Here is a 26,258-nt window from a genome sequence, read left to right as displayed (position 1 = left end):
GCAGTGGACCAGCAGTGTAATTGTGTGTGTACTTGCACAACTACTGGGCGTGTCTTTGCATACATGCATTCATGCATGTATATGAGTAGTTGTGTATGTGTGTGTGTGTGTGTGTGTGTGTGTGTGTGTGTGTGTGTGCATGTAATTGGGGGAGTGGGCGGGTTTCTTGGGGGGTGGGCAGAGGGGGGCTTTTTTTTTAAACATAGCTGCGTTGTTATGGTTGCCTGGGCTTTGATGTTGCCTAAACCTCCAACTGAGAGGCTCTCATTTTTGGCTCTTGACTCTGGAGAAGGCAATGACTTCCAGATTGGGGACCTACTCACCGCTCAAGATAGACTGTAGTGGGATGGGCTTTGGAATCGGCTGGGGTAGGGGGGGGACCTGACGGCGTTTAAGGGCACTTGCAGATGCAATGATCACAAGTATGAGGCAAGCACTACACTTGTCTTAGTTGTCATTTTTTAAAATGCAAATTAGTTGAATTTGCATCAGATTTTATTCAGTCAATAAATAAATTTTTTATATACGAAGACTGAAGAAATTAGAGGAATCATAACGGAACTGTAAAACATGCTAAAATATGCAACAATGAAACATTTTTTATCGAAAACTTTAATCTTTCAGAGGTGTACATGCAGGTTTCCCATAAACATGCTGCATCTTTTGCAAACATGTCCTCACAAAACTGAAGGCACTTTTTCTTTTCTTGCAAATAATTCTGCTTCTTTTCAGTAAAGACAGAAACTATTTCTTGGCAAAATCAATCAATCATGTTGTCATCTTAGTCATACAGGACAATTTCAGAATTATTCTCAGTGCCAAGCAGTTCCAGTATTTCATACAGCTGTTTTCACTTTATGTACATTAATGTCCCTCTTAGGAGTTGCTATACATGCATTTCTAAAGCCGAATCTGAAGTGATGTAGGACAGGACTTTCCATGGGATGAAATGAAGCCAAAAATATCAGATCTCTAATGAGAAGTTATCATCTCATATTCCCCCCCTGCTCGCATTTTTTCTTTCTCTTTCTTTACTTATCTGTTCTGTTTTTTGTTTTTTTTTACTTTGCACTTTCTCTCTGCATGCAGGTGTGGGGATTTTTACCGCACACTAGACTGAGAGGGTTTTTTTTTTCTCCCCTTTTTTCCACTCCCATTCATTCACCCATAACCCCAGAAGCGTTTGTTTACACGCAATCTGTGTGCCTTGTTTGTGAAGACTCACAAAGCTGGCCCGAAGCTGTGACCTCTCTGAGGATGCTAAGGATCTTTTTCAACTACCTTGCCAGACTAAATAAAATCTGCCTGAATTTTCTTAAATGATCCTGAAGTAGTTTTAAACCGTCGTAAATACTAATTCTGTCCAGTTTCTTCAGCTTGATGCAGCTGCAGCTTTTGATAATACAACTGCTTTGAAACAACTACAATATGCACCGTCTCGACTTGGTTTGCCACTTAGATGGTAACTATTGTAATACAGTAACATATTATTATCACAAAGATACAGAGATCCTGAAACCCTGTGGGTGGTCTGAAGAAGTGGAAAATAAAAACAGCAGAAGTTTTATGAAAGGAATCGGTTGACAGACCTGGTTTGATTCACTGACTAACACCTAATTTAGAAATATCTGTTTTCTTTAGTCAGATTTATAAAGAGCAATCAAAAACATGACACAACCTGCCTTTGTGTGGAACATTTTCCCTGCAAAAAGAGCGTCATTGCAGCCACTTCAAGGAACACAGAGAGGAGCCGGGGTGAATCGACCTGCAATTCCCCAGAGACTGTCCGTTTCTTTTGTCTTTTTATTTCCGCCCGGCCAGACGAGTATGATTGGAAAAAGAAACGATTGAATAAGTGTGTTTAATGCACAATCTCCGTGAAATGTGAGATTAAAGACATTAGTCTCAAAAGCACTCTAAGAGGCGACGCTTTAATATCCTCTTCAAATATAAAAAGAGACGGATCTACTAAGAGTGTCATCTGAAAACTAAAGAATACATTAGAGGTGTTTTATCAGCATAAGGTCTTCTAAGTGAAGGTGTGTTTCTATGTGTGTGTGCGAACGCATGTCTTTGCATGCGTGTGTATGTGAAATGCATACGGCCGCGTGCACTTGGGCTTGTTTGCATGTGTGCAAGGGTCAAGGTGGAGGACTGTCATTACAAACAAGTGATGTCTGAAACCCCATTAACTCTTGTATTCAGCAGCAGTTTTCTGTTCAAACAGAGCGAAGATAAAAGGCAGCAACAATATGCTGAGAAATCAAAGGCCTTTCAAATGAAATGAGACTACTGAGACACTCACAGCTACATTTACCATTTCCTGACGCACTTAAAAAGGTGTTGATATCTAATTGTAATTTTTAAAGTAATCGCCTCTTTGAAGTAATTACATCTTTGATGTAATCAACAAATGGAGCCTTATTATTCAGCGATGCCTCCGTTAGTGTCTGACAGCGACGTTTCTTTGTGCGTATGGCTGCTTGATGTTGGTGGAAACCAGAAGACGTTGTCCAAAGCACCACTGAAAGCAAAGCATCACAACTGCAGCTGAGCAGGTTAAATATCCCCAAATCACTCTGAAGTACACGGCGAATGTTTGTGTACAAAAAAAACAAAATTGACAGAATGTCCTCTGATTCATGGAAGGGATGACTTTGCGCTTTTAGTTCTGGTAACTCCCCTTGATGGAAAATGGATCTCTGCAGAGAGACGGCCGTTATGTATGAGTAAGCGCATTTACACCAAATATCTCATCAAGATTATTACACACTCTTAAAAAAAAGTACCTAACTGTACCTTTAAGGGAAAAAGGACTGCCTTTAGGGTGGTGTCACTCTAACAGGTATTACTGTTGTACGCTCAACAGTGAGTCCATAAAGGGGTTATAAGGACCAGTATTGCTAAGTTAGGGTACAAGGCGACCCCCAGAGGTGCCATACTAGAACAACAGCTGCACCTTTGAGGTTACCACCGCAGTCACAATACTTTGTACCCTTTTATGGTACAATTTGGTGCCTAATTTTCTTAGTGCATAAACCCATACTCTGATATACTTTATCGATTAATGGCAGTTATCTGATTATGAGCAATCACATCAACATAGCTACATTTCTCCTCAATAATCCAGCGTCTTTGTGCGTGTAGATGTGTATATCTGTTACATTTAAGATTGGGTTTCTTTTTTACATGTGTTCATGTGCAGAAACAGTGTTGCTTCCATCTTTTTAACGCCCCCTTTTAGAAACACAGAAGCAACACAGTCACAGCTCCATCGTATCACAAAAGTAAACCGCACAAAAGTAAAGCAATCACATGTAGTCTAATTTGCAGAATTATTAGCTATCATATTAGGGCATTTTAACTCTGACATGTTTGTCAAAAACTGGATGTTTTGACAAGAAAGCAAAGTCTGAGTGTTACATCACAACATTACATATTCCAAAGGAAATCTGATGATGAACTGGGAGATGCAGACCACAGTTTTTAACACGTGCATGTAGATGCGTCAGATCCAATTACAATTTTAAGACAACTCACAGTTATCAGATTTTACAGTAACTATTCTGACCTTCAAAATATGCATTTCTAAATGGTTCTGATGGCGCAGTGACATTTATTACGTACATTCCTGGGACTTTTGTTGCCATCCAGCATTCCAAGGCTGAGACTGCCTGGAGAGTACCATTACAACTGAGTTTTGCTTTCCAGCAACTGGATATCAACGCACATTATCTGTCACTGGAGGCACCTCACTGAAACAATCTGCCAAACTTCAATAGGGCGTCTTTAAAAGTCATGGAAAGTTGGTGTAAATAGGCTCAGTGAAAGATTCTTCATTTGAGCATCTGAAAAGACTTTTTTCATCCTGTTTGGATGAAAATTGGACCTTTATATGTATTATTTACCTGCTTCAAAATGGAAGTCGAGTTTCATTCGCCCTTAGTGCAGAACTGTTGTTTTAACCATTTTGTTGTACCATGAATTTATACCCCGGTGATTTATGTCACTGCAGGGGTGGGTAATTCATCCACTGTAAATTAAAGGATGAGTGAATTATCCCCTCAGCTGAGTGTGTGTATGTGTGTGTGTGTCTACCTGAGCATTTGTGTAATTTTGCCTTTTTATTAATGTAAAAACTGCAGATTTATAATTCCTGGATGACATAAGTTACTGGATCTTTTAAGCGTGTCTCTCACATGCATGTACACTGGAGCGTCTGTTTCAATAAAAGTAATTATCTGTTTGGGAGTATATGTGTTCTGGTGGGGGGATTTTTTTCTTAAACACAGAGGGGTTGATAATTATGGGTTAAATGAGTGCTCTCAGTCAGCCTCCCTGAGTGTGTGTAAAAAAAGGAAGGCACAGCAAAAGCCACTTCAAGGCCAGCTAATTACCCCGAGGAAGAGAGGAAACATAAATGGACGATTTTGTGGCTATAATGTTACAGCAAAACTGCTACATCAACCTCAGCACGTGAAAACGAGCCACAGCTACTTCTGAAGGCTCCAGGCCGCCCCTGCTCAGATGCGTGCGCGCATTTGCATGTGTTTGTGCAGAATATGCGCGCATGTGTCAGCACATGCCTTGTATGCAATTATGATTTGTGTGGAAGTAACACACTCTAGCTGCTGACATATTTGCAGCATTTCTCTCCTAATTAGCATGCAAGTGGTTTTTAAATGTAACCTGAGCGTTCATTTAAATATTGCTGACTTGTTTGTGGATTGTGTTTAATGTGTTGCGACATCGATGCACACATACACTCTGCTGATATAAACTACACAGTTTTGGGATTTTCCCTGCAAAATGTCAAAGCTTCTGCTGAAAAGAACCCAATTTCATCACTTCCTTTTGCCTGGACGGATGTGTTTGGCTGTTTTACAGTGAGTGAAAAATAGTTTTGGATATTTATATACAATTTATGTACAATTAAAGGTGGGGGTCATGAGTAATGCTCGTCAAGTGAATGTTTAAAAAGTATCAGGAACATAAACATCTCTACAGATGTATGGTGACTGTGAGTTGAGCAAAAACTAACTAAATACTAAAGAATAACAACAAAAACCACAAGAAAACAAAAAGTAACTAAACTGAATAATTCCCAAAATAAATGAATAAAACATGAAAATTTGTTTTTCTAAAAGCAACAAAGGATTAAATAGTTTGCAAAACATGAAACAAAACCCCAACAAACCCTTTGAGCCCTTTGACTATTTTTAGGCTCCTGCCTGAAATTCTTGTGGACGCTGTGAAATGATTATCTCTCTGCAAACACAAGGTCCATTTAAATACGTTTAGAGTCACAGTAAAGGTAACACGTGAGACAGAAACTAAGGTTTTTACAAACCAGCGTATCTGTTGCTGGTGAAGAATAAATGAAGATGACAGAGCAAAAATAAAAGAAAGTTTTAGGCAAGATTTCAGGATGAATGTTAGTGAGATGGAGTGATGCAGCGGTAGCTCTAAACTTTTTTTTGGGAAAATTAAATACGTGAAAGAATAAAATGAGCAAAGCTTTAGTAGTTCACCCGAGGTCTCCAATATCATCATTGTGGGAAAGTTTGGCATTATTTGTTTCAAAGTCTCTTAACTTCTCATAAAATTAACCTTTTTTTAAATGTGTTCATTATTTTCCAAATAAAATGTAAAACTAGTTATCATAAGATGAAGCCACAGCTGTGTGAGAGCTTACTTGGTTTGAAATATTTACGTTTAAACACATAATTGATTTATGAGGAACCACTTCAGGTTTGTAAATTGTCAAATTAGCTCTTAAAAATGGCAAGTTTTGCATAATTTAAAGTTTCCGCCATGTCTCAGCACCGTGATAATGAGTTATCACCTTTACTAAAATTCTTCAGCACTGCATTCAATCTCTGATGCTTGGAAAGTCCTCGCTTCTCTAATGTAAAGATCCACCACATAACTTTCTGACTTTCCAAAACTGCACTTCTGACTTGTTTTTATGACACAGTTACATTCATTCTGCACATTCCTGAATCTGTCATTGCCCTGCAGCACCCTAAAGCTGAAAAACCGCACTTCACCATGCCAGCACATCACTCCACAGCAGGATTTTGCTAGCTACTAGTTACTGGATATCGACACACTGATAGTTGTGAACTTGGGCCATAGCTGATTCAGCAAAGAAATGCAAGAGGACAAATAAAGCAAGACAAAGAAATAACAGGAAAGAAACAGGATAAGAGATAATAGTCAACATCATACTAACTTGTACTGGCTGGAGAGAACTCAGAGAAGAGACAGGATGCAACAGGGATGCTGAATTAGCTGTCGTTTGGGGGCGCTTCACTGAGAAAATCTGCCAAAGTTCAGCAGAGATGCTACAACTACTCTGTGAGTAGTCAACCTTCCCATCACGACTTTCTAAAAGGAGTTCCAGGGCTCTGAAGTGCTCCACCATGAAACTGAGATTTTACCTTTCATTTGTCCAAAGCTTCATTCTCAGTCCCACATTCTGCTGCCCCCACCTCCACCATCTTTAGACTTGTTTTTAGTCACCTAAAATGCACTATTCATTTTTTACAATCAATACTAAAATCAACTGTTCCCTGTGTAAGTGTGAGGATGTGTGTAGGAGTGATGATTGCATCTTCAGAACTGTTTTAAATGAAGTTGGATTATTTTTAGTCATTTCTAATTCTAAAAGTACACAAGCGTAACAAATCCGGAGCAAATGGAAACCAGTTTAAAGTCTCATACTTGGTTTTTAACCGTTTTTTGAGATGATGACACTCCAGTTGCATGTCACTAATCACATGATATACTGAATGTCTGATGATGCAACACGCCCCAACAAATCATCAGCTGCCTCACACAGCACCACCTTTAACCCCGCAATAAAGTGTTACCATGACAACATACGCCTGCTGGCGTTATCATTTAGTAGCCTTTGTTGCTGCTCTGTAAGAAGATGAAGCGGACGTTCTCCCTTCGCTAAACCGTGTAAATCCCTTTTCATCTCTGAGAACCTCTTCAGATTATTATGAACACACACTGGCTTATAACACCTTCGCCACTACCTCACATACGCTACCTGCACCACCCCACGCCACCCTCACCTCCCTCCACTGGGCCCCTCAGCAGCGAGGCAGCGTGTTTTGTTTTCATGCGTCTCAATATTAAAAAGCATTTTGATCTCAGCGCCACGGCTGGTCGTGCAGCATACTCAAGAGAGGTCTGCGTCTGTGTTTGTGTGTTTGGTCAGACTTCCAAGATGCTGATGGATACGAGTAGAGCTGTTGAAAGTGTGTGTGTATGTGTGAATGCAGAGTGTAGCGCGTGGAAGCGCTGCCTTTAAGTGATAAGGTATTCACTTTGTAACTCAGCAGGGGGCCTGGCAGATCTGCCCCTCTGTAGTGCTGATGTTCCACACACACAGACATGAATGCAAATGGACCTACGTGCATCCACACATTTGTGCAAGTCAGTTTGCAAAATAAGATGTTTTCTTTAAAAAAAAAAAAAAAAAAAAAAAGTTAATATACATGAAAATTTGCATTTCTGCTGAGCTTTTAAAGACTAAACAGTTTGCGGACACACACGCAAAGTTATACCCAGTCACACACATCCAATCACACACATTCACACTCACACATCAGGATGCATGTTTACAGAAGCAATGACATTCCCCAGTTCATGCACAAACATATCCAAGTTTAAAGTCTCTCAAAGACGCCTGGTTAGCTGACTCCAACTTAGCAAACCGCTGCGACGTATCGTGTGTCAGCCAACATGCTGTGCGCATTAGCAAAAACTGGGTTTCACAAAAGTTATTGAGAGCCATTTGTAAACAGAAACATGAAAGCAAATAAGCTCGCACGCAGTCTCAGTTGATCATCAAAGGCTTATCGATCAAATGGTCCTCCTCCTTCTCCTCCTCCTCCCTTCTCCACGGAAAACCAGTGAGAGAAACAGTGTTTTGTTCCAAAACATGTTGAAAATGTCCAGTTTTCTCCTCTTCTTTCTTCTTGTGTGTGTGTTTGTCTCAATTGCAAACAAATGCTAATGTCCCCACACGTCTCGCTAAAAGCACATTATCTGTCCACTCTTACATCTGTGACTCCATTATGGACAAAACTTAGATTTTTTTCTTTTTTTTCATCTTGTATGTCTTTGCTTTGAGTCATTTAAAAACTTTTACAAGCAAATGACTGAGAACATAAATAATTGCAACATTCTTTCATTATATTCAGAAGTAAAACTTTGAAAATGTAGTCGCAAGGTGTTGTTAGCTTTAATAACATGTGCTTCACTGAGTTTATTTGATCATGAAAAACATCTAATATCCTGAGTTTGATATGTCAAAAAGTAAAAGTCACTGAAGTAAATGACCAACACTGATTGAAGATCTTTATTAATTCTAATAGGGCAACTCATTCGTAACTCACTTACAACCACATCGCATATCAAAAATCAGAACAGAAAACAATGTCAGCGCCAGCAGTCCAAACACACCAAAAAATCATAAAACAGAATATGTAAAGAACAGCAAGTGCCAAAAAAATAATAAACTATACAAGAAAAATATAAAAAGTTCTGCAATGGACTGGTGACCTGTCCATGGTGTACCTTGCCTCTCTCCCAGTGATTACTGGGATAGGCTCCAGCTTCCCGCTACCCTTAATTGGACTAAGTAGTTTTAAAATGAATGAATGACTTGATGAAGTTCTAGATTTATTATCATTTGATTAAAAGACCACTGTCAGATTTCCATAGCCCAGTAGCAGCTCAGGACAATGGGGTTTACTTTCCAAAGTTTAACCTTTACTTACTGCAGGGAAATGGGTCCAAATGTTAAAAATTAAACTGCAACTCCAGCTAAAAGTAAAAAAAACTTTACATTCCAACACACTGTGATACTACAACCAAACAACAGCAAAAGCAACTACATTTCTGGCATTTCCAATGGCTTGAAGTGAAATGATTATGCTAGCTAGTATTTGGTGTCATCCTGCTAATCCTGCTAAAACTTCATCTTAATTAACCTCTGTGTGTTTCTGTTTCTGATCAACAGTCCAACAAAGTGTCGGTGGTACAGCAGTCTCACGGGATGCACCCGCTGACGTCCCTGCTGCCCTACGGCAACGATCACTTCAGCCCGAGTCCTCCACACCTGCCCACAGACATGAGCCAGAAGACAGGTAAGAACACACAGAAGTCTGAAGTGTAGCTGGGAATGTCAGGACATACGTGTGCACGACCGATGCTGAACTCTGAGATATTACAACTGTCTTTCTCTCTCATGTACACACACAGACACACACAAATGCACAAATAAACACAGACATACAACTATAAGCTGGTAAATTGTTGCTGAAATCTTCATCCACACACACTGTTTGTCCCGTCAACACATTACTCACCACATCTGCAAAGAGACAGAACACACACATATAAAAATGTTGTGTCATTTTACCAGATGTGAACACACGCAAACACACAAATGTAATACATTTACAATGTTGCGTTCTTTCACACACACAAGCACACATTCGCACGCACAACGTGTGTGAAGTGGCAGCACCGGCTCGTCAGCCTGTGGCGGTTCCACAGCGGCTCTGAAGTGGCCTGCTCTTCTGAAGGGACCGCCAACCTCACACAGACACACACACACACACACACACACAAAGATGGAAACAATTAGTTTGACAATCACAAAAACCCATCACAGCAGCTCGGGCTCTCCTTAGCGAGCCATTCATGCAAACACAGACTGCGCTCTGTTTGGAAGTCACAAACAAACACACCCTGACATTTAGATGCTACAGCAGTTTCGCCTTGTAGAAGGCGGGGCTTAAAAGGTAACCCCCCCCTTACTTTGGAAAGTAGAACATTTCTCAATCTTTCTCTCTTTTATTCATAAATTCTTGATTGAATCAATGTTTTTCTGTAGTTATAGAGCACATTCAGGCTCCTGTGAGGATCAACCTCCTAAAATGTTACAATAGTTATAACATCATCTATATCGATATGTAATATATTACTGAAACCTGAAATTTCAGGATTAATTTAGACATTTTGCTTCCCAGTAATTAGGTTGTAATATTCCACTTAAATGTTCTTTTCAATCACTTTCTGCTGCATCTGCATTTTATGCAGATCACCCAAACTTCGTCGTACCATGCACAATCACAATGAAAGATGATTCTGATTCTGTTCTGATATGAAAAAGGATCTGAGCCATTCACACATGTTGTAGACTGCCAATTTGAAGACTTTAGATAAGCTAACATCTTGAGTTCGAAGCCAGATGTCAACATATTTGGAAATAAAGGTGGAGTGGTGAGAACATCCCCTTCAGACCTTAAATCTTTGCTCAGTCTGACTTTAAACATGTGAAATCTAAAGCATTTTGTCTGCTAAAACAAAGTGAGAGTTGTAACAAAGTTGAAAAGAGAAATGCTAGAAAATGTGTTGGTGGATGAGGCTGTTCTTTATAACTAAAACTGTTAGTTTGTTTGTTAAAGCCTGAGCTGAATTGACTCTGCACAAACATTTGCAACATTAATGCAAACCTAAACAAAAAGGCTCGTTGTCATGTTAGTCAGCCAATGGGTTTTATAGGCTGGTCTGACTGGTGCCCTGCAGAAGTGTTGCATTGAAGGTGTGGAATGTCAAGGTTTAGATTAGTCTCTTCAGAGCAGGAGAAGATGGAAAATTCCCCAGAGATGCAACAGTTGTCAAAGTTTAGACATTTTGGGGGGAAAAAAAAAAAAAAGCTGCAGCAGAAATACTCCCGTTGCATGTGTTTGATGGGCATGCAGTACTTCCTGTGTTGCTTCTGTTGCTATTTTAGAAACTTAAGTGCTGTGTTAACATCACAGTTCATGCTTGCTATGACCAACGCATCATACACCCTTCAGATTCCCTCTCAGACCAAGCAGTTTGCTCAAAAATACAAAGCAAATCAGCGATTTTACAGCATAATGTAGATTTATTTGAATGATACACTGTCAGAGTGAATGAAAATGAAAAACAAAAAGTGGAGGAGCAAAAAGGAAAGTCTTCACATTGTGACGAGTGAGTGATAAAAGGAGTGTGTGAGTATGCTTTCCGAGAAATGAAACTAATGCGCTCTTTTATTCAGTAATTATTTGATGTAAATCTGTGGTTGCTTAGTAAACTGCATTATTAGCGATGCAGGGATTTCTGCTACCAGTAACAACCAGTCTCTGAACAAAAAAATGAAAGTAAATAAGATGCGTGTACAGTTTTTTGAGTCATTTAGTGAACATTTCAGCATTTGAGAAAAGTTGTCTCTTGAGTTATAAGACAAAACTTTGTGAGTCAGTAAATTCACACCCAATAAATCAAGTCAATTCATAACAATCACATCCGGCCACTCAAGCTGATTCACTGCGATCCGAGGCAATTTATCAAAAATTGTGGCTTAGCTAGGGAAGAACTCAAATGACTGTTTTACTCTTTTTTTTTTTTAATTTAATTTCAACTTGATTCGGACCAAATACTAAATTCAGTGTAGAATTTAGCAAACAATGTGGACAGATGTGTGCAGCTTCACAGACGTCACCGTTGCATGAACTCATCATCCTGATACGCAGATTGGAAATTTATGCATTTTTCCCCTACAAGTATGAAGTCCCTGATTCTGAACAAGATTGCTGAAATATTTTGACAGTGATGATGAAAAACCAAAGTTCTTTTTTTTTCCTCAGAGAAAAGTAGAAAAGGATTTCAGAACGAGACAATAGAGTGATGAAGATGGAAGAATGGGAGTATTGTAGCGCTGCGATTGGGTATTAAACAGAGACCTCAGGCAATCTCCTGCCAGCTCCGTCTGGAAATCCCCCTTTTTCCTCCAAACACATGCTCCTTGTCTCGTCAAGACTGTGAGTGTGTGTGTGTGTGTGTGTGTGTGTGTCCACGGCTGACACTAACACAGTGACTCAGCCTGTAATGACAGACTGAGCCACCTGCTTCTAACTCACACAAACAAACACACACACACACACACACACACACACACACACACACACACACACACACACCCTCACCTCACTCCTGTCATTTATCAGCTGATCACAGGTATGGGTTACCTCATCTGTGATGTCTTGCTTTTTTCTTTTTGCCCGCGTGCAGCACCCAGCTCAACATGGATTAATATATTTTCATACCTGTTGACAGGAATTGAGAGGATTACAGCTGAAGTATGAAAAGCTGATCTGAGCCAGTTATTTGTCTGGAAACATTAACTCTTAAGTGGTAGGGGTACAAATGGTAGCTTGGGATATAAAGATGGTAGCTTTGTTCACTTCAGTTGTTAGAACAACTTTTTGGTTCCAAGTTGACAAGACAGAGAAACACGTGTCACAGCAAATCCAATAAAAAAAAAAAGGTTTAAATAAAACAAACTCTATTAAACAGCAGTATAAATATTTATACTTTGGCGCATAATGGGAAAGGTTTCATGACAAGGGTACAGTTAGGGTTAAAAAGCTATCTAAATGAACGGTATCTGGAAGTGATGGCCTTCAAAAGTAAGAAAGAAATCCAACAAAGACCCGATATTAAACCCTCAGTATGTTGTTTGGGATCACCTCAACAGACAAATGCAGCTAACATCTAAAGATGAGCTCAGAAATGTCCTTCACTTCGGCCCAGTGGCGAGAGAGTTTGCGCTGCGATGACAAATCAGGCTCAGGCCAAATATTAAATGTTAGTTTCATTAGGAGTGTTGAACATCTGCTTTTACCTTGTTGGGATGTTTCTATTTTTACATTTGTGCAATAACTTTCTGCACAAATGTCCAGTTTTCTTTGAAACATGAAGAACGGCTGAAGATTTTAGTACAATGCTGTCAAATATCAGTAAAATAAAATGTTTAAAGGAAGTGTTTAGCTCTTTTCTAACTTTAAAAGCTTATTACTGTACACATAAAGACCCAACCTATGGAAAAATGTTAAGATAAGTCAAATTTTTTAAACATGAAGTTTTTAGTTATCACTTCAACAAAATGTAACATAAAAAAGTACAAGATTTTCAGCGATATTTACCACTTATTACCATGTGATATTGCCACATTTTTATAGTGTAATCTTCTCCTTATGTTGTCCATTAGACAAAACTCAGATTGCGTTTCATAGGATTTTGAGCAAAGTTTGCACCATTAAGTGATGCCAAATGTCTAAGAAACAGTATGTGTCTTATGTTTAATTATCGCTTAATCCAACGAAGGGTTGTGGGGAAGCTGGAGCCTATCCCAGCAGTCTTTGGGCGAAAGGCAGGGTACATCCTGGACAGCTCACCAGTCCATCGCAGGGCCACACAGAGACAAAGAACCACTCACACACACTCATTCCTAAGGGACATTTAGAGTAACCAATTAACCTAACACGCATGTATTTGGACGGTGGGACGCTCCTCTGCCTTTCTTGTGGTGCTGATGTCCATGCCGTGTCCATCAGATAAAATATTGTGACATTTTACAACCTTATCTATTAGAATTTTGTAACTCGTATACCAGAAAATTCCTCTTTTTTGCTTTTTTCCCTGCTGAACTGTCATGGAAATAAGATCAATTCATTTTTATTTGGGCCGTTCACCTGACCTTTTATAGTGTGGGCGTGACAAGATGTTCCCTCATGTGTGCAAAATCTTGTCTTGATCCTGATTTGTAAAACAAAACAGGCGTGGGTAGTGCATGCAAACTGCTTTATAAATCGGGAAGTATTTTTGCACTACATTTCCTGTTTTCCTTACATACGCCACCTGTAGTCATCGTTGCTACGCTCAGTTTTATAAATGCGGCCCCTGGTCGCTTTATTCATTCAATATTCCTGTTGTTGTGTTTGTTCTCCATACTATAACGTCACACTGGTGGTAACGTTCCTGGAAGCTCATCTGTGGGTCGCTACCAGAAAGTTTGATTTATTTTTAACGATTCTGCCTAAAGTTTATTCTCTTCTTCTTTTGACCTCCTTTATTGTGTGTTTAGTTCAGAGCTCTGACTTTTTTTCTCTATGCACAGTTAACTTCCTGTGTTATTTCCATTAACACCCACTGTCTGTTTTCAGAGCAGCCTAAAATGTTACTTTACCTTCAGTAATATCTAACCAAACATACCCTTAACCGCCACCTCCCCACATCCAGACTTTCCCTTTAAGTTCTCCTGACGTGTCTCATGTCACAGCTGTAAATTTCTTCTCATTGCATCACCTGCATCATAGCGTGACACAATCGACTTATCAGACACATGAGAATATCTTTACCCACTTAAAGAGCTGCCTGTGGCAGATCAGGGTTCAACTTTTCTGGCACCCAAAGTAACGTAATCACCCTGCCCGGTGAAAACCTGAAATATTTGCAGGAATTTTAGTGACACAAAGACCTTCGTGGTGTCAGGTCTAAACTTAGACTGTCACATCTAAGCCCCGCTTTACATCATCGCCTCACTGTGATGGAGACAAGACTTAAGATTACAGACTTACCGTGACAATAACAGGAATGCATGGAACCAGTTTCCATGGTAACCAAAGAACTTGACAATTTCTTCGTTCCTGATTTTGTGTTCTTATGATGCAGCAGTAGTCAAACCAAACAAACTGATCAGCTTTTAATTATTAACAACATGCATGTGTCCAGTTTTTACTCTAAATAGTTCCATAGATTTATGCATTATAATTAATTTTTTATTTTAGTTTCTATTATTTTCAGTGTCTGTCTCTATCATATCATTTTAGATTTCTCAGGCTACTAAGCTATAAAGGATTATAGATGTCTGATGAATGATGTGAAGCCGCAGTGACCCTACTGTAAGGTCATGTTGGACGTTGTGCGACCCAGCTGGGAAGCCTAGTCACTTCAGTCATTTCTGCACTCAACCATAACACCATATGTGGTTCAAAACTCCAACATCTTTGCTGAGCACCATCACATTGTGCTGCTTTCCAGTTATGACTGTTGACCAGATGATGGATAATAAAACACAGGGTGAAAAAGCAGAAATGAAACACGTCTGTACTTATTGTATGGTTTTATATGTCTTTATGGAACACGTGACCAGAAATGTGACCCACTATTTGCATGGAGTAGTTATGCGCCAGTTACCTTGGCAGAGTGCTGCTGAGTTTTGACATATTTTTAGATTATTGCTTAGGTTTTAATCTGTCATTGGGTTACCATGAGTGGATTGTACTAAAAATATGCTCATAAGCACCAAATGTGAATTAGTATTGCTGATCTTAACATAGTCCCCAGTAAAAAATATTTTTATTGTGGTTTTGAGTCACGTTTGTTTAATGCCACTTGTTTTAAGAAATATCTGTTTCTAAAAATTTATTTAGAAAAAATCAGAAAAATACTTAGAAAAATTCATTCATGTTTTTAACACCTGTTGAAATGAGCAAACAGGGTCGGTTTGGTGTTTTGAGTTTGGTTAGTTGAATTGAACTTTATGAGTATATTTATTTATTCATTTATTTATTTTATGTTTCAGATTTTTATATTTTAAAAGTATTAAAGACCATGCATCTAGAAAATTATTGGAGTCATTTATCTGAAAAATTAATATTTTAAATTGAAACCAAGATTATTTCTATATTTGCGTCAGATCCAGGCTACTGTGGGACACATATGGTCCAGATATAAGTTTTTGGCAGAGTACTGCAAGTATTTTGTCACCAGAAAAGGTCCTAATACATGACACCTGTCTGGACATATATCATGGCAGATTCCCTGTGGGCCGCATGTTGGGCTCAATTGACTGAGTTTTGGAGGCATTACTTACATTTACTCTATGCTGTAAATCAATACCAAATTTTGACTGAATAAAAAAAAAACTTTTAGGCCGTATTTCTCTAAAAACATAAAACATACTAGTAAAATAACAAGTAAATAGAAGTATTGTTTATAGCTTTAACAATGGAAATATAAGTAAAGAAATGAAAACACATTCATATAAACGTGGAAATTAAAACAGGTTTAAACTAATGGTAGACTAAGCATAAGCTTTGTCAAATGAGTAGATACTATTATTTGTCTTTAAAACAGAGAAGTTTTCAGCATCTTTGGACCATGTTGGAAGTTGGTTCCACAGGAGAGGAGCTTGAAAACTAAAGGCTCTACCTGCTACGCTGGACTTACAGACCCATGGCACATTAACAGGCCAGCAATCTGGTGATATGGTGGTGGTAAGTGGTGGTACATAAGGATGGTGCCAGACCATCAATGACTTAGCAAGATATAATACAAATTTTTTCATTATATTGTCAATTTAACAGGAGACTGTTGAAGGGAGGCTAAAAGTGGAGATATGTGGTCTCTCTCAGCAGCTCTCTGCCAGCAGTATTTTAGATCAGCTGGAGGATTGTAAAAGAATTGTTCACACATCCACATTAAATCCCATTAAAGTCATTGATGCTGGATGTAACAAAAGCATGAATCAGCTTTTTAGTATCACTGTGAAAAAAGGATGGTTCTGATCTTGGAAATGTTCCTCAGATGAAAACATGCTGCACACACAATACAGGCTTGATATCTGGATTAAAAATTATGTCTTGGTCAAAAATGACTCCCACAATCCATGCGTTGGTCATGGCATTTCGAGTAATTACACATATTAACTGTAAAGTATCATGCAAAGTAAAAGAATGCAAAACTACTTCATTAAATTAGGTGAGTTGTCTCGATAAAATTGTTAAATCTTGTGTTTACTTGTTGTGAATTGGCGTTATGCAGACATGCAAATGAAGCTGAACTGAATTGAGTTGAATGCATAATGGTAATTATCCAGCGTTTGACTCCCACATGGCTGTTCTGTTTGTTTCCTCGGTCTGCACGTGTGAATTGAAACAAGAGCACGCTTAAAAAGGTGAGGAGAGAAATGAAACCGTGTATTAGAAATAAAATGTGATAAATTTTATTCATCATCACAAAATCAAGCAAATCAATGTGTAGGGTTACACTGTAAAAAGTTAACTTTTATTATTACTGCAAGGTAAGTGTTTCTCTGCTGAGTAAAATCAGGCGTCATTATGTCGGCGCTCATTATCGCCCCTTACTGTAACAAAGCACTACAAAGTTTCTTCTGGTCTTGGGCTCTTTTATGTACACCACACAGGCATTGAAAGGCTCAGAAGTTGCAGCGCTTTCACTCTCAGTGGTTGTAACCACCACAGCGCATTATCGGGGCAGGAATACTATTTTCAGCTCCTCAACTCTCAGTTTAACATGCACGCATTGAGACTGAAGTCAAACAGAGCCAGTTTGACTCAATTAGTTCCCCTTTGAAGTGTTTCCCGAGCTGCTGACATGGAGACCGTGAGACAGTCGCTGTAGTTGTTATTAGACGGCCGCTTTAAAAAAGGGGCATTCCAAAGAAAACTGCCCCATTACTGCTGCTAATTTTCCCCTTCAGGTTTCCCAACAGCAGACGGGGCAGCTGGTGGCAGAGGACGAAACGTGACTTACAGAAACCAGGGTTATGTTTCCATCACAGTGAAGTGTGACCGATTAACCGCTGAAATAAAACTTGGGTTTAGGATTTCGGTTTTGGTGTCTGCCAGACAGTCATTTTAGGGAAGCATGGGTGATTTCGAAAAAGGATGTCAAGTTTCACCGCTGCGGTATTACAAGGAGCATTTTCACTGTTATCACCCATCAGTGTTCTGAACTTTAATTATCTTTTGGTTTCTTTCATCAGATTTCATTCTAAGAAAAACTCTCATTTCAAGTTAATTTTTAATCTGATACAGTGTTATTATGAACATTTGCCCAAGGCCGCTCTCTTGATGATGAGAAAAAGATATAAAGGGCAAGTTCTCACATTTCATCTCCAACTTTAGCTCTTATTTTAGTCATTATTTTCTCTGTTTTACCTGGAATAGTCAACAATCATATCATTCCTCTAAATTAACCTATTATCTCTGTGAAAACAGAGGCATCTTCTGATTGGTCAAGTTCCTAGATGGAGAGACAAAGGGGTTTATGGGGACAGGCGAATGCACGCATCTAGTCTGGATATTATACATATTTTCTGTGTAAGTAAACTAATCCAACAGCAGTTTTGTGTAATAACAACATTAGACAGTTGTCCACAGTTACTGGTAAATGTATCTTGTCTAGAGATCTCAAAGTTTTTCTGTTCATCAGTCAGACATAAGTGCATTAATAGAAATTATGCTTCATCTGGCAGAAATTGGCAATCCACATTGGAACGGAAAACACAATTGTATTATAATAAGAAGGGGTGGGAAAATCGAATTGAAAAATCGGAAATCAGGATTTTTTTTTTCACAATTCTTTTCAAATAAATAAAATTAATGCATTATAAAATTTTTGTCATTTTTTATTGATCTTTTAACGTGTCTGTTTGGGCATTATAGCAGCAGAATGATGGTCTGGCTACTGTGTTGTTTTTTCCTCATTGAGATGAAGAAAAATGACGAGCAAAGAAGGTTTTACACTTTTTTTTTTTGTTTTTATTCTACAAAAATCAGCAATATTGGAGAATTGTGAGAATCGCAATAAATTGAATCGGCACCCAAAAAATCGTAATTGAATCAAATCGGGACAAAAGCATACTGTCACACCCCTAATAATAAACTATCAAAACTTCATAAAGAAAAACCTTCACACTTTTTATTGTGTCAGATGTAAGACAGTTTTGTCATCTCTACACTTGAGACTGTAGGACATCACAGCAGGTGATGTTTTTGTGTTACTGACCAAAGGATTTTTATTTTCTAGTCATAACATTGCTCTCACAACAAATACTAACTTGTTCTTAGCAACAGTTGCCTCTAAGGAAACGTTCACATCGAATCCGAGTCTGTTTGCTCGGAAAGTCGTTTGGGGAAATGTGAATGCGCCAAAGTAAGTAGGTCTCGGCCCGTATCAAGTCGACCAAATACAGGAAGCGGACTACAAAATAAAGTCACTTCCTGCATTTGGCTTTGTGTTGCATTGTGGGTAAATACATAACAATTGCGTTAAGAGTCCCCTGCCTTGTCTACTGTTCATACTGCGTCATTGTTGCAGTGTATTTCTGCAATATACTTGCATGAGACAAAATAAAAAACCCAAAACAGCAATAGTTTCTTCTCCATGTTTAGCTCGCAACTGGAGTAAATGCAGTTTTCTTCTTCACGCGGGTCTTCCCCTTTCTTTTGCTAAATACTAATGCAGCACCACCTTTGGTGAGAATGGGGATAGATTATTGTAATGGTTTGGCTGGTTTGACCAAAGTACAGCATGAATGTGATCTTGGTCCATTCTCTGACCAGATGCATGGCGGGAGTGGCTACAGTCTACCTCAGGGGTGCCCAAGTCCGGTCCTCGAGATCTACCATCCTGCAACCTTTAGATGCAACCCCTGTCCAGCACAGCTGAGTCAAATAGCTGAATTCCTCTTCTGCATGTCATCCAGCTCTGCAGAGGCCTGCTAACGAGCCACTTATTTGATTCAGGTGTGTTGGAGAAGGGTTGCACCTAAAAACAGCAGGATGGTAGATTTGGAGGACCGGACTTGGGCACCCCTGGTCTACCTGAATGGGGCCAAGTGGGTGAGCCATGGATGGTCGTCAGGCATCAGCCGGGACACCACTGGCTACTGTCGCCTACCTGCTGACTCACTCGGCCCTCTCCAGATTGATTTTGGGTAGCGCCGGCTCACTCAGCAGGACCCAGACCTGACGGCTAACTGTTAGGACCTACTGGTTCAGCTTTTATTTAGTTTTTGTTTGTTTTTTTGTTTTTTTTTTACTACTTTTCTTAGATTCTAATTTTGTCCATTCGTCCCAGCACATGCTAAATATTCATACAGTCCCACTCTACAGTAGTGTGAGAGTTTGAGACACTTGGTAAAATAAGTTTGTCTTTGGATGGTGGGGGGAAGCCAGAGTCCTGGAGAGAATGCACACATATACATGGAGAACATGCAAACTCAAAAACAGAAAGGCCCCTGTTTGATATTCCCCCAATCGAGGATTGAACCAGCAACCTTTTTGATGTGAGGTTACATTGCCACTACTCCACTGTGCAGCACACTTACTAAAATAATACAGACATGTGTTTTCCTTTGTTTTGAGCCTTGAAGTGAGTTAAAGGTGATAAAACATTTTTTTTAAATCTGCAGATAAACCAGACAATAAGGAAAAACGAGCTACAAGCTGTTTGCAAAAGTGGATTTTTCTTTTAATGTTTTGGTCAGTAGATATAAGTATAAAACTATGAGAGTTGCATCGCTTTGACATAAAAGAAAACAAAAAAAACAACAATAATAATGACCCTAAGTTGCTGTTGTCACTGAGAGGAAATGTAAGCCAGAAACCTGAGTGGGGAAACTCAGACTTTTTCTCTGCTTTATAAACGTCTTTATTTTTCCATCTTTTTGATTGTCTTTTTTTTAAGATAGATAGATAGATAAATACTTCATTAATCCCCCGTAGGGGAAATTCAAGTGTCCAGCAGCTGTACATTCACACAAATTCACATTCAGTACAGGTTAAAAAAGTTAAAAGTTACTAGCAATAGTAATAAAAAGTATCAGACTGAGCTGTTACACAGTCTTATAGCAGCAGGAACGAACGACTTCCTGAACCGTTCCTTTCTACACCGTAGGGAGAGAAGCCTGTCACTGTGGTTGCTCTTCTGAGCAGAGTGGTGTAGTAGGTGCCTGGTGTTACTCAGGATGCCCTGCATGAGAGACCTCATCCTTCTCTCCAGGATCTCTCCCACAGTGTCCACCCTCCTCCCCATCACAGAAGCACATCTCCTGATCAGTTTATCCAGCCTGTTCCTGTCCCTCAGGGTCATATTGCCCCCCCCCCCAACAGATGACCCCAAAAAACACTGCACTGGCTACAACAGACTGATAGAAAATATATAGCAGAAGAGACCGATATTTTCTGAGACATATCTTATTCTTTAGCGCCTCCAAACCACAGAGAGACTCCCACTGTGAGTCACCCAACATTGTTGAGTGGAAAAATAGATGGCGTTTCGCAGTAAACACACAGTGTCGACCTTCTTGTCTTTGCTGACGCAAAGCGATCCTAAATGAGCTAGCGCTTTGTTGTGCAACCTGTTAATCAAAATTCCCTTTGTTATGTTGCTAAATGTGTGTGTGTCTGTGTGTGTATTGTTGTTGTCAGCCTTTACAAAAACTGAGTGTAAACGGTTTCTAATAAATGGAAATATACCCTGATAAAGACTCTGTATGATGATTTTTGGTCATCGTTGAGGTTGATGATGCTGGGAAAACTCTCCCATTCCTCCTCTGTTATTTGGCCTCATAAAAAGTATTTCATGTCAATAAAGTTATGGATCGAAGCTTTCAGCTGGTTATGTTTGTCGGATGAATGTGCTCATTGTGACTTTTCTATAAAAGTTTTCAAGTAGGTTTGTTCATAAAATGTGGTCTGTTAACCATTACAGGCTTAATTCCCATACCAGTGTGTTTCTATAGATTTAGCCAGCGACATTTCTTTCCCCAAGTCTCATAATCCCTCATGCTTTTGTTTACACTCCACACATATTTAATAAATAGCCTGATAAGTGATGAGGTAAATGATAGGTGTTAGGACTAGGTGGGGTGAGGTGAAGCAGAGGAGAGGATGAGGTAATGTAAAGGGACGGACAAAGAGGAAGATGAGAGAGGGACTGCGGGAGCTGAGGTCTGTAATGAAGGAGGGAGACAGGAGGTCAAAGGTAAAGGAGGGGTGAGAACGATGGTAGGAACCAGGAGTCTGGGCTGTGGAAGGTCGGAGGTGCAGCGGCAAAAGATGAGGGAGGAGAGGGGAGGACGGGTGTGGTGAGACTGATGGAGAGAAGGGAGAGGATCAGAGTGGTGAGACAGGTCGGCTGACTCAGTCACATTCCTGCCATCCAGATTTATAGCAGCTCGGGGTCCTGAGACAGGCCCGGAGCCGCGGCCAAATTACAGTCATCTAGAGCATTCCTCTGTTGCAAACACAGGTTAGCAGCCCAGTCGCGCTAAATGCTAGGTGCTGCCTGTTGACAAATGACTTCCTTTGAAGGGCACAAAGGGAGAGACAGTCAGAGAGAAGCTGCATGTTTACTGTGTGAAGGCTGAGAGTCGCACAGTCTGCGGCGCTTTTGTTGGAAAGCATTTTTAGCTATAAGTAGACGCGAAGAATGAATGTTTGTGTGCATGTTGGGGTGTGTGTCTCAATGTTTTTACAATGTGGGAACTTCTACCGCAACTTCTATCTAGTGCTGAACATCAGCTCCCAGTGGAGGGTCCCACACACACACACACACACACGGACACACATTGTGACGGAGAGTGTGTGTCCTGGAAGAGCGTCTTAGCTGCTAACAGCAGGTTCCCAGGGTGCTTCATGGTGCTGATGGTGCATCAAAACCACAGCTGGTTAAAATGACACATGAAATGTACAAATGAAGCTGCAATTACAATGAACTAATGTGAGTGTGTTTTTCTCCAGGTGTCCACCGGCACCAATCCCAGGACCTCTCAGGGTATTATTCCCTCCCACCGGGCAGCGTCGGCCAAATCACTCCCTCCATGAGCTGGTGAGTTCATTTGTTTAATCATTTCTGCAATTTAACATTAAAGTTACTCAATGAATGATCCACGTTCATTGTTGTTTACAATTCACAGACCAAATAATTAGTCCATCAATTGTTTATCAATTGAAAATTAACATTAGATGGTTTTTCCATCTATTTGTTTGTTGATTTTTTTTATTTTTTTTTTATTGTTGTTTATTTTTTTCCTTATTGTGAAGTAAAAGTAGCAATCTGAATGTTTCATTCACATTTCTGGAAACTAGGATGAGAATGTGTGACCAGTTTTTACTCGTAGTGAATGTAAATAATCCTCTCATTAGCCGAAGCTGGTACAAAATAAAAAACAACCCTGGACGGGTCGCCTGCGACGGACTGGTGACCTGACCGAAATGAATGAATGAATGAAACACAGCACGACAAACCCACACTGTAGCTACTCTGACCTGGATCAGCCTTACATTCATCACCGCCCCACCTGCTGTCAGCGCAGGTGACTCAAAATCCCGTTGCCATGGCAACCACCCTGTTTGATCCTGTTTGCTCAGGACTTGTAACTTAAAGCCATGGCCTCTGGTCAGAACCCGAGGAATGTGCAAAAAACTGAGAAGAAACTCAGAGCAGAATAAAGTTCTGTCTGTCTGATCGCAGCACATCATGATGGATTATTGATAAGGGAACATGTTAGGTGATTGAGAGTTGAATGATGTTGACAAGATGAACTGGTGCAAACACCTGGATTTTATTTAATACACACAAAAAGATAAAAGGTGGATTCTGGGACATGCTAACAACTTCATTCTCAAACTATAAATTCAAACATTGTTTTGTGTGTCAGATCCCTTTTTGGTTTGTTTCTTGTTGGACTGAAGCAGCAGCAGAAACTCTGCAGAAAAAAAAACCTTCAAGCGGCCACATCTGTTCCATCTTCTTTCATTTCATTCCAGGTTTCTGAGTTGATGGTGAACTCGCAGCGTCATGCTGGTTGATTGTGAGCTTCTAATGTCAGACGTCCGTTGATTTATGGATCAACACAAATCCATTTATTACAACCTACAGAATCTGTGCCTGACAAATCCCCTGCAGGAATAGTTAAAGGCTTACATCAAATGTCACAGAGATTCGGGCTGAAAGCTTTAAAATTTTGCGTGCGCATTCGCTCACATGCGTGTTTATGTGCGTTTATCGTATTTCTGTCGGACAAGCTGCCGTCTTCCCCAGATGTTTCTTAAGTCTCTGATTTACAGCCGCTTTATCTTTTTCAGACAAGGACACTTCACTATGGATTTTCAGAAGTATTATTAACAGATAATCTCCTTGAACCCAGATTATCTGCTCGTTTTGGCCCCTTGCAGTGAGCTCCTTTGTTGAAGGAGGGGGGGTGGGGGGGGGACATGGAAAACGAGCACTTAAAATGTCAAGCTGTTGTTTTCTGTTGCTCTGACTCGAAGCAGGGGACTCCTGTCCCTCCATGACCACCTCTGCTTGTCCCCCTCCAGACCATCAGATTACTGGTTAGTCGCCTCACACCAGGAGGAAGTTAGGAATGATTTGAACTGTGTGGGGTTTTTTTTTATCAAAGATGCTGCGTATGTGCACAGTGTGGAAAAAGCAAAAAAGAAAAAACAATTATTTTGAGTTGCAACTTTAAAAGGAAGGATTACACCTAATATATTTCTTACTCTTGATATATTTCTCTGAGTGGTTGGAACTGAATGTGTGTGTGTGTACACACACACATTCAGGTTGAAGACGGCGTGGTTGATGTCATTTGAAAGGGATCAACAAAAAAAAAAAAAAAAAAAAAAGAAAAGTCGTGTTTTAAGGCGGTAAATTTGTTCTGACTGATCCTTTACCCAAACACCAGGAGCGGGAGACATGTCCCTTCTGTCTCTTAAGCTTTGTCCTCGTGATGAGCTGCATCTTCTGGGTTATTTTCTAAAAGTGACAACAAGGTGTGAAGCAGCCCAACCGAGCATTTTGTGGAGCTTTTCATGTTTTTCCCAGCAGGCCTCTGTTCAGTCATGCCTGCCACAGACTGTGGGAGGGGTGTTTCCGTTTGACTGTGCCGTCACTCAGGAGCTGCCGTTTCCAATCATTCAGATGCTGAAAGTCAGCTTCCTGTTTTTATTTTGTTTGTTTGTTTGTTTTAAATCTGATAATGAAAAGTTAGTAACCCTGACTGATGGATGGTGTGTTAGATCCAGAGTGTGTTCTGCTGTGAGGGTTGACCTGAAGGTGCAGCTTGACCTCAGCTGAGGTTCGTCACCTCTGGACCGCTTTCCAGCTCAGAGATGCTGCCTCCTGGTGCTCAACAGGAGAGGAGAACAAGATGAAGGTTTTAATGCTGGTTTAAGTGATACATGTGAATTGGAATTCGTCTGTGTGTGTGTGTGTGTGTGTGTGTGTGTGTGTTTGCATACATTAAAACATAAGGATGAATCAGCTGGAGAAGGAGGAATGTTCCACTGACTCTCAGGAGAAACAGCTTTCTACATATCAAAGGCTCTGTCTCAAACCCCATCCTCACCCTCGACCTCCCACGGTGTGTGTGTGTGTGTGTGTGTGTGTGTGTGTGTGTGTGTGTGTGTGTGTGTGTGTGTGTGTGTGTGTGTGTTTGTGTGAGCTTGTGCTTGTGCTCCCACTACGTCAGCCCAGTATTGACGCACAGCTTTCAGCAGTGCTGATCTGGACGTTGTCTGTCTCAGCATAAAGAGAGACATGAATCTTCTATGAAATACTTACAAATTTTCATTTTCAACCATAGAAAAGAGTTTTGTTATAATAGATGGGAATATTACAGGAATTTAAAACTTGAATACTTGTTTCAAACAGTCTTTTTAAATGTTTATCCCGAAGACAGATCTCAGTGAAATATCTGGGATGATCTTTGATTGTTGGTGTGGAGAACTCAGCAGGGTTCGAGGATTTCATGGATAGTTATGCAGAAGCATTTTGTGTGTGATCAAATATGGTCATTTGCACAATAAAGGGTTAAGGCCTTGAATTAAACACCACTTTACTGTAACAGTTTAATATTATTATTAGTAGTAGTAGTAGTAGTAGTAGTTGTTGTTGTAATAGTAGAAGTATTAGTTATTTTTTTTTATTATGATCATTATTATTATTATTATTATTATTATTATTATTATTATTATTATTATTATTATTATATTTGTTCACACACAGGAATCTAAAAATTTACTAAAACAGTTTGACATGAATTTATAAGCAGAAAACAGAACCATTTAAAAATGTGAGTAATAAAAAAAAAAATTTTTTAAAAGATAAAATAATAAAACATGATAGCAATAATTATTACTATAAAATTATTAAAATAAATTAACAAAAATATTTACCTAATTTTAAATAATTCACTTATTCATTTAATGTTTTTTAAACTTAAATATTTAAAATAAATATTAGATCTAATAATAATAAAGTTGTTTGTTTGACAGTAGAATCATTTTAAGTTTTTTTTTTTTTTTTTAAATAAATCTTGAGTTTTATTTTCATCTTAATTAATCATAAAGGTTAATTGTAAGCTTAAAGCTTTGAATTTGCAAAAAAAAAAAAAAAAACCTTTAAAGAAACAAGAAGAAACACCACAAACGTACACCTGTGAAGCTAAAAGCCTCACTGTGCTGCCGTCTCTCCCTCTACTGTGCTGTGGCAGGCAGAGCCAGCCAGTCTATCCTGCCCTGTCCCCCTGTGGATTCAGGCAG

At 39.5% G+C, this 26,258-nt stretch overlaps 1 protein-coding gene across 1 annotated transcript in view; it reads left to right on the top strand.

Moving 5' to 3' along the window:
- tcf7 (transcription factor 7) overlaps nt 1-26,258 on the top strand; it is a gene marked incomplete at both ends in the record, with an annotated part of 76,204 nt that overhangs the window by 38,392 nt on the left and 11,554 nt on the right. Inside the window, 2 exons of the mRNA XM_079247983.1 lie at nt 9,041-9,167; nt 22,452-22,539. Coding sequence (XP_079104109.1) covers nt 9,041-9,167; nt 22,452-22,539 — 215 coding nt within the window. The remainder of the gene's footprint in view (nt 1-9,040; nt 9,168-22,451; nt 22,540-26,258) is intronic.

Source organism: Telmatherina bonti, assembly GCF_933228915.1.
Source record: "Telmatherina bonti genome assembly, chromosome: 10".
In the NCBI taxonomy this organism is placed as follows: domain Eukaryota; kingdom Metazoa; phylum Chordata; class Actinopteri; order Atheriniformes; family Telmatherinidae; genus Telmatherina; species Telmatherina bonti.
Note: the sequence above shows the minus strand (reverse complement) of the source record. Positions and strands in the feature narration are given on the sequence as shown.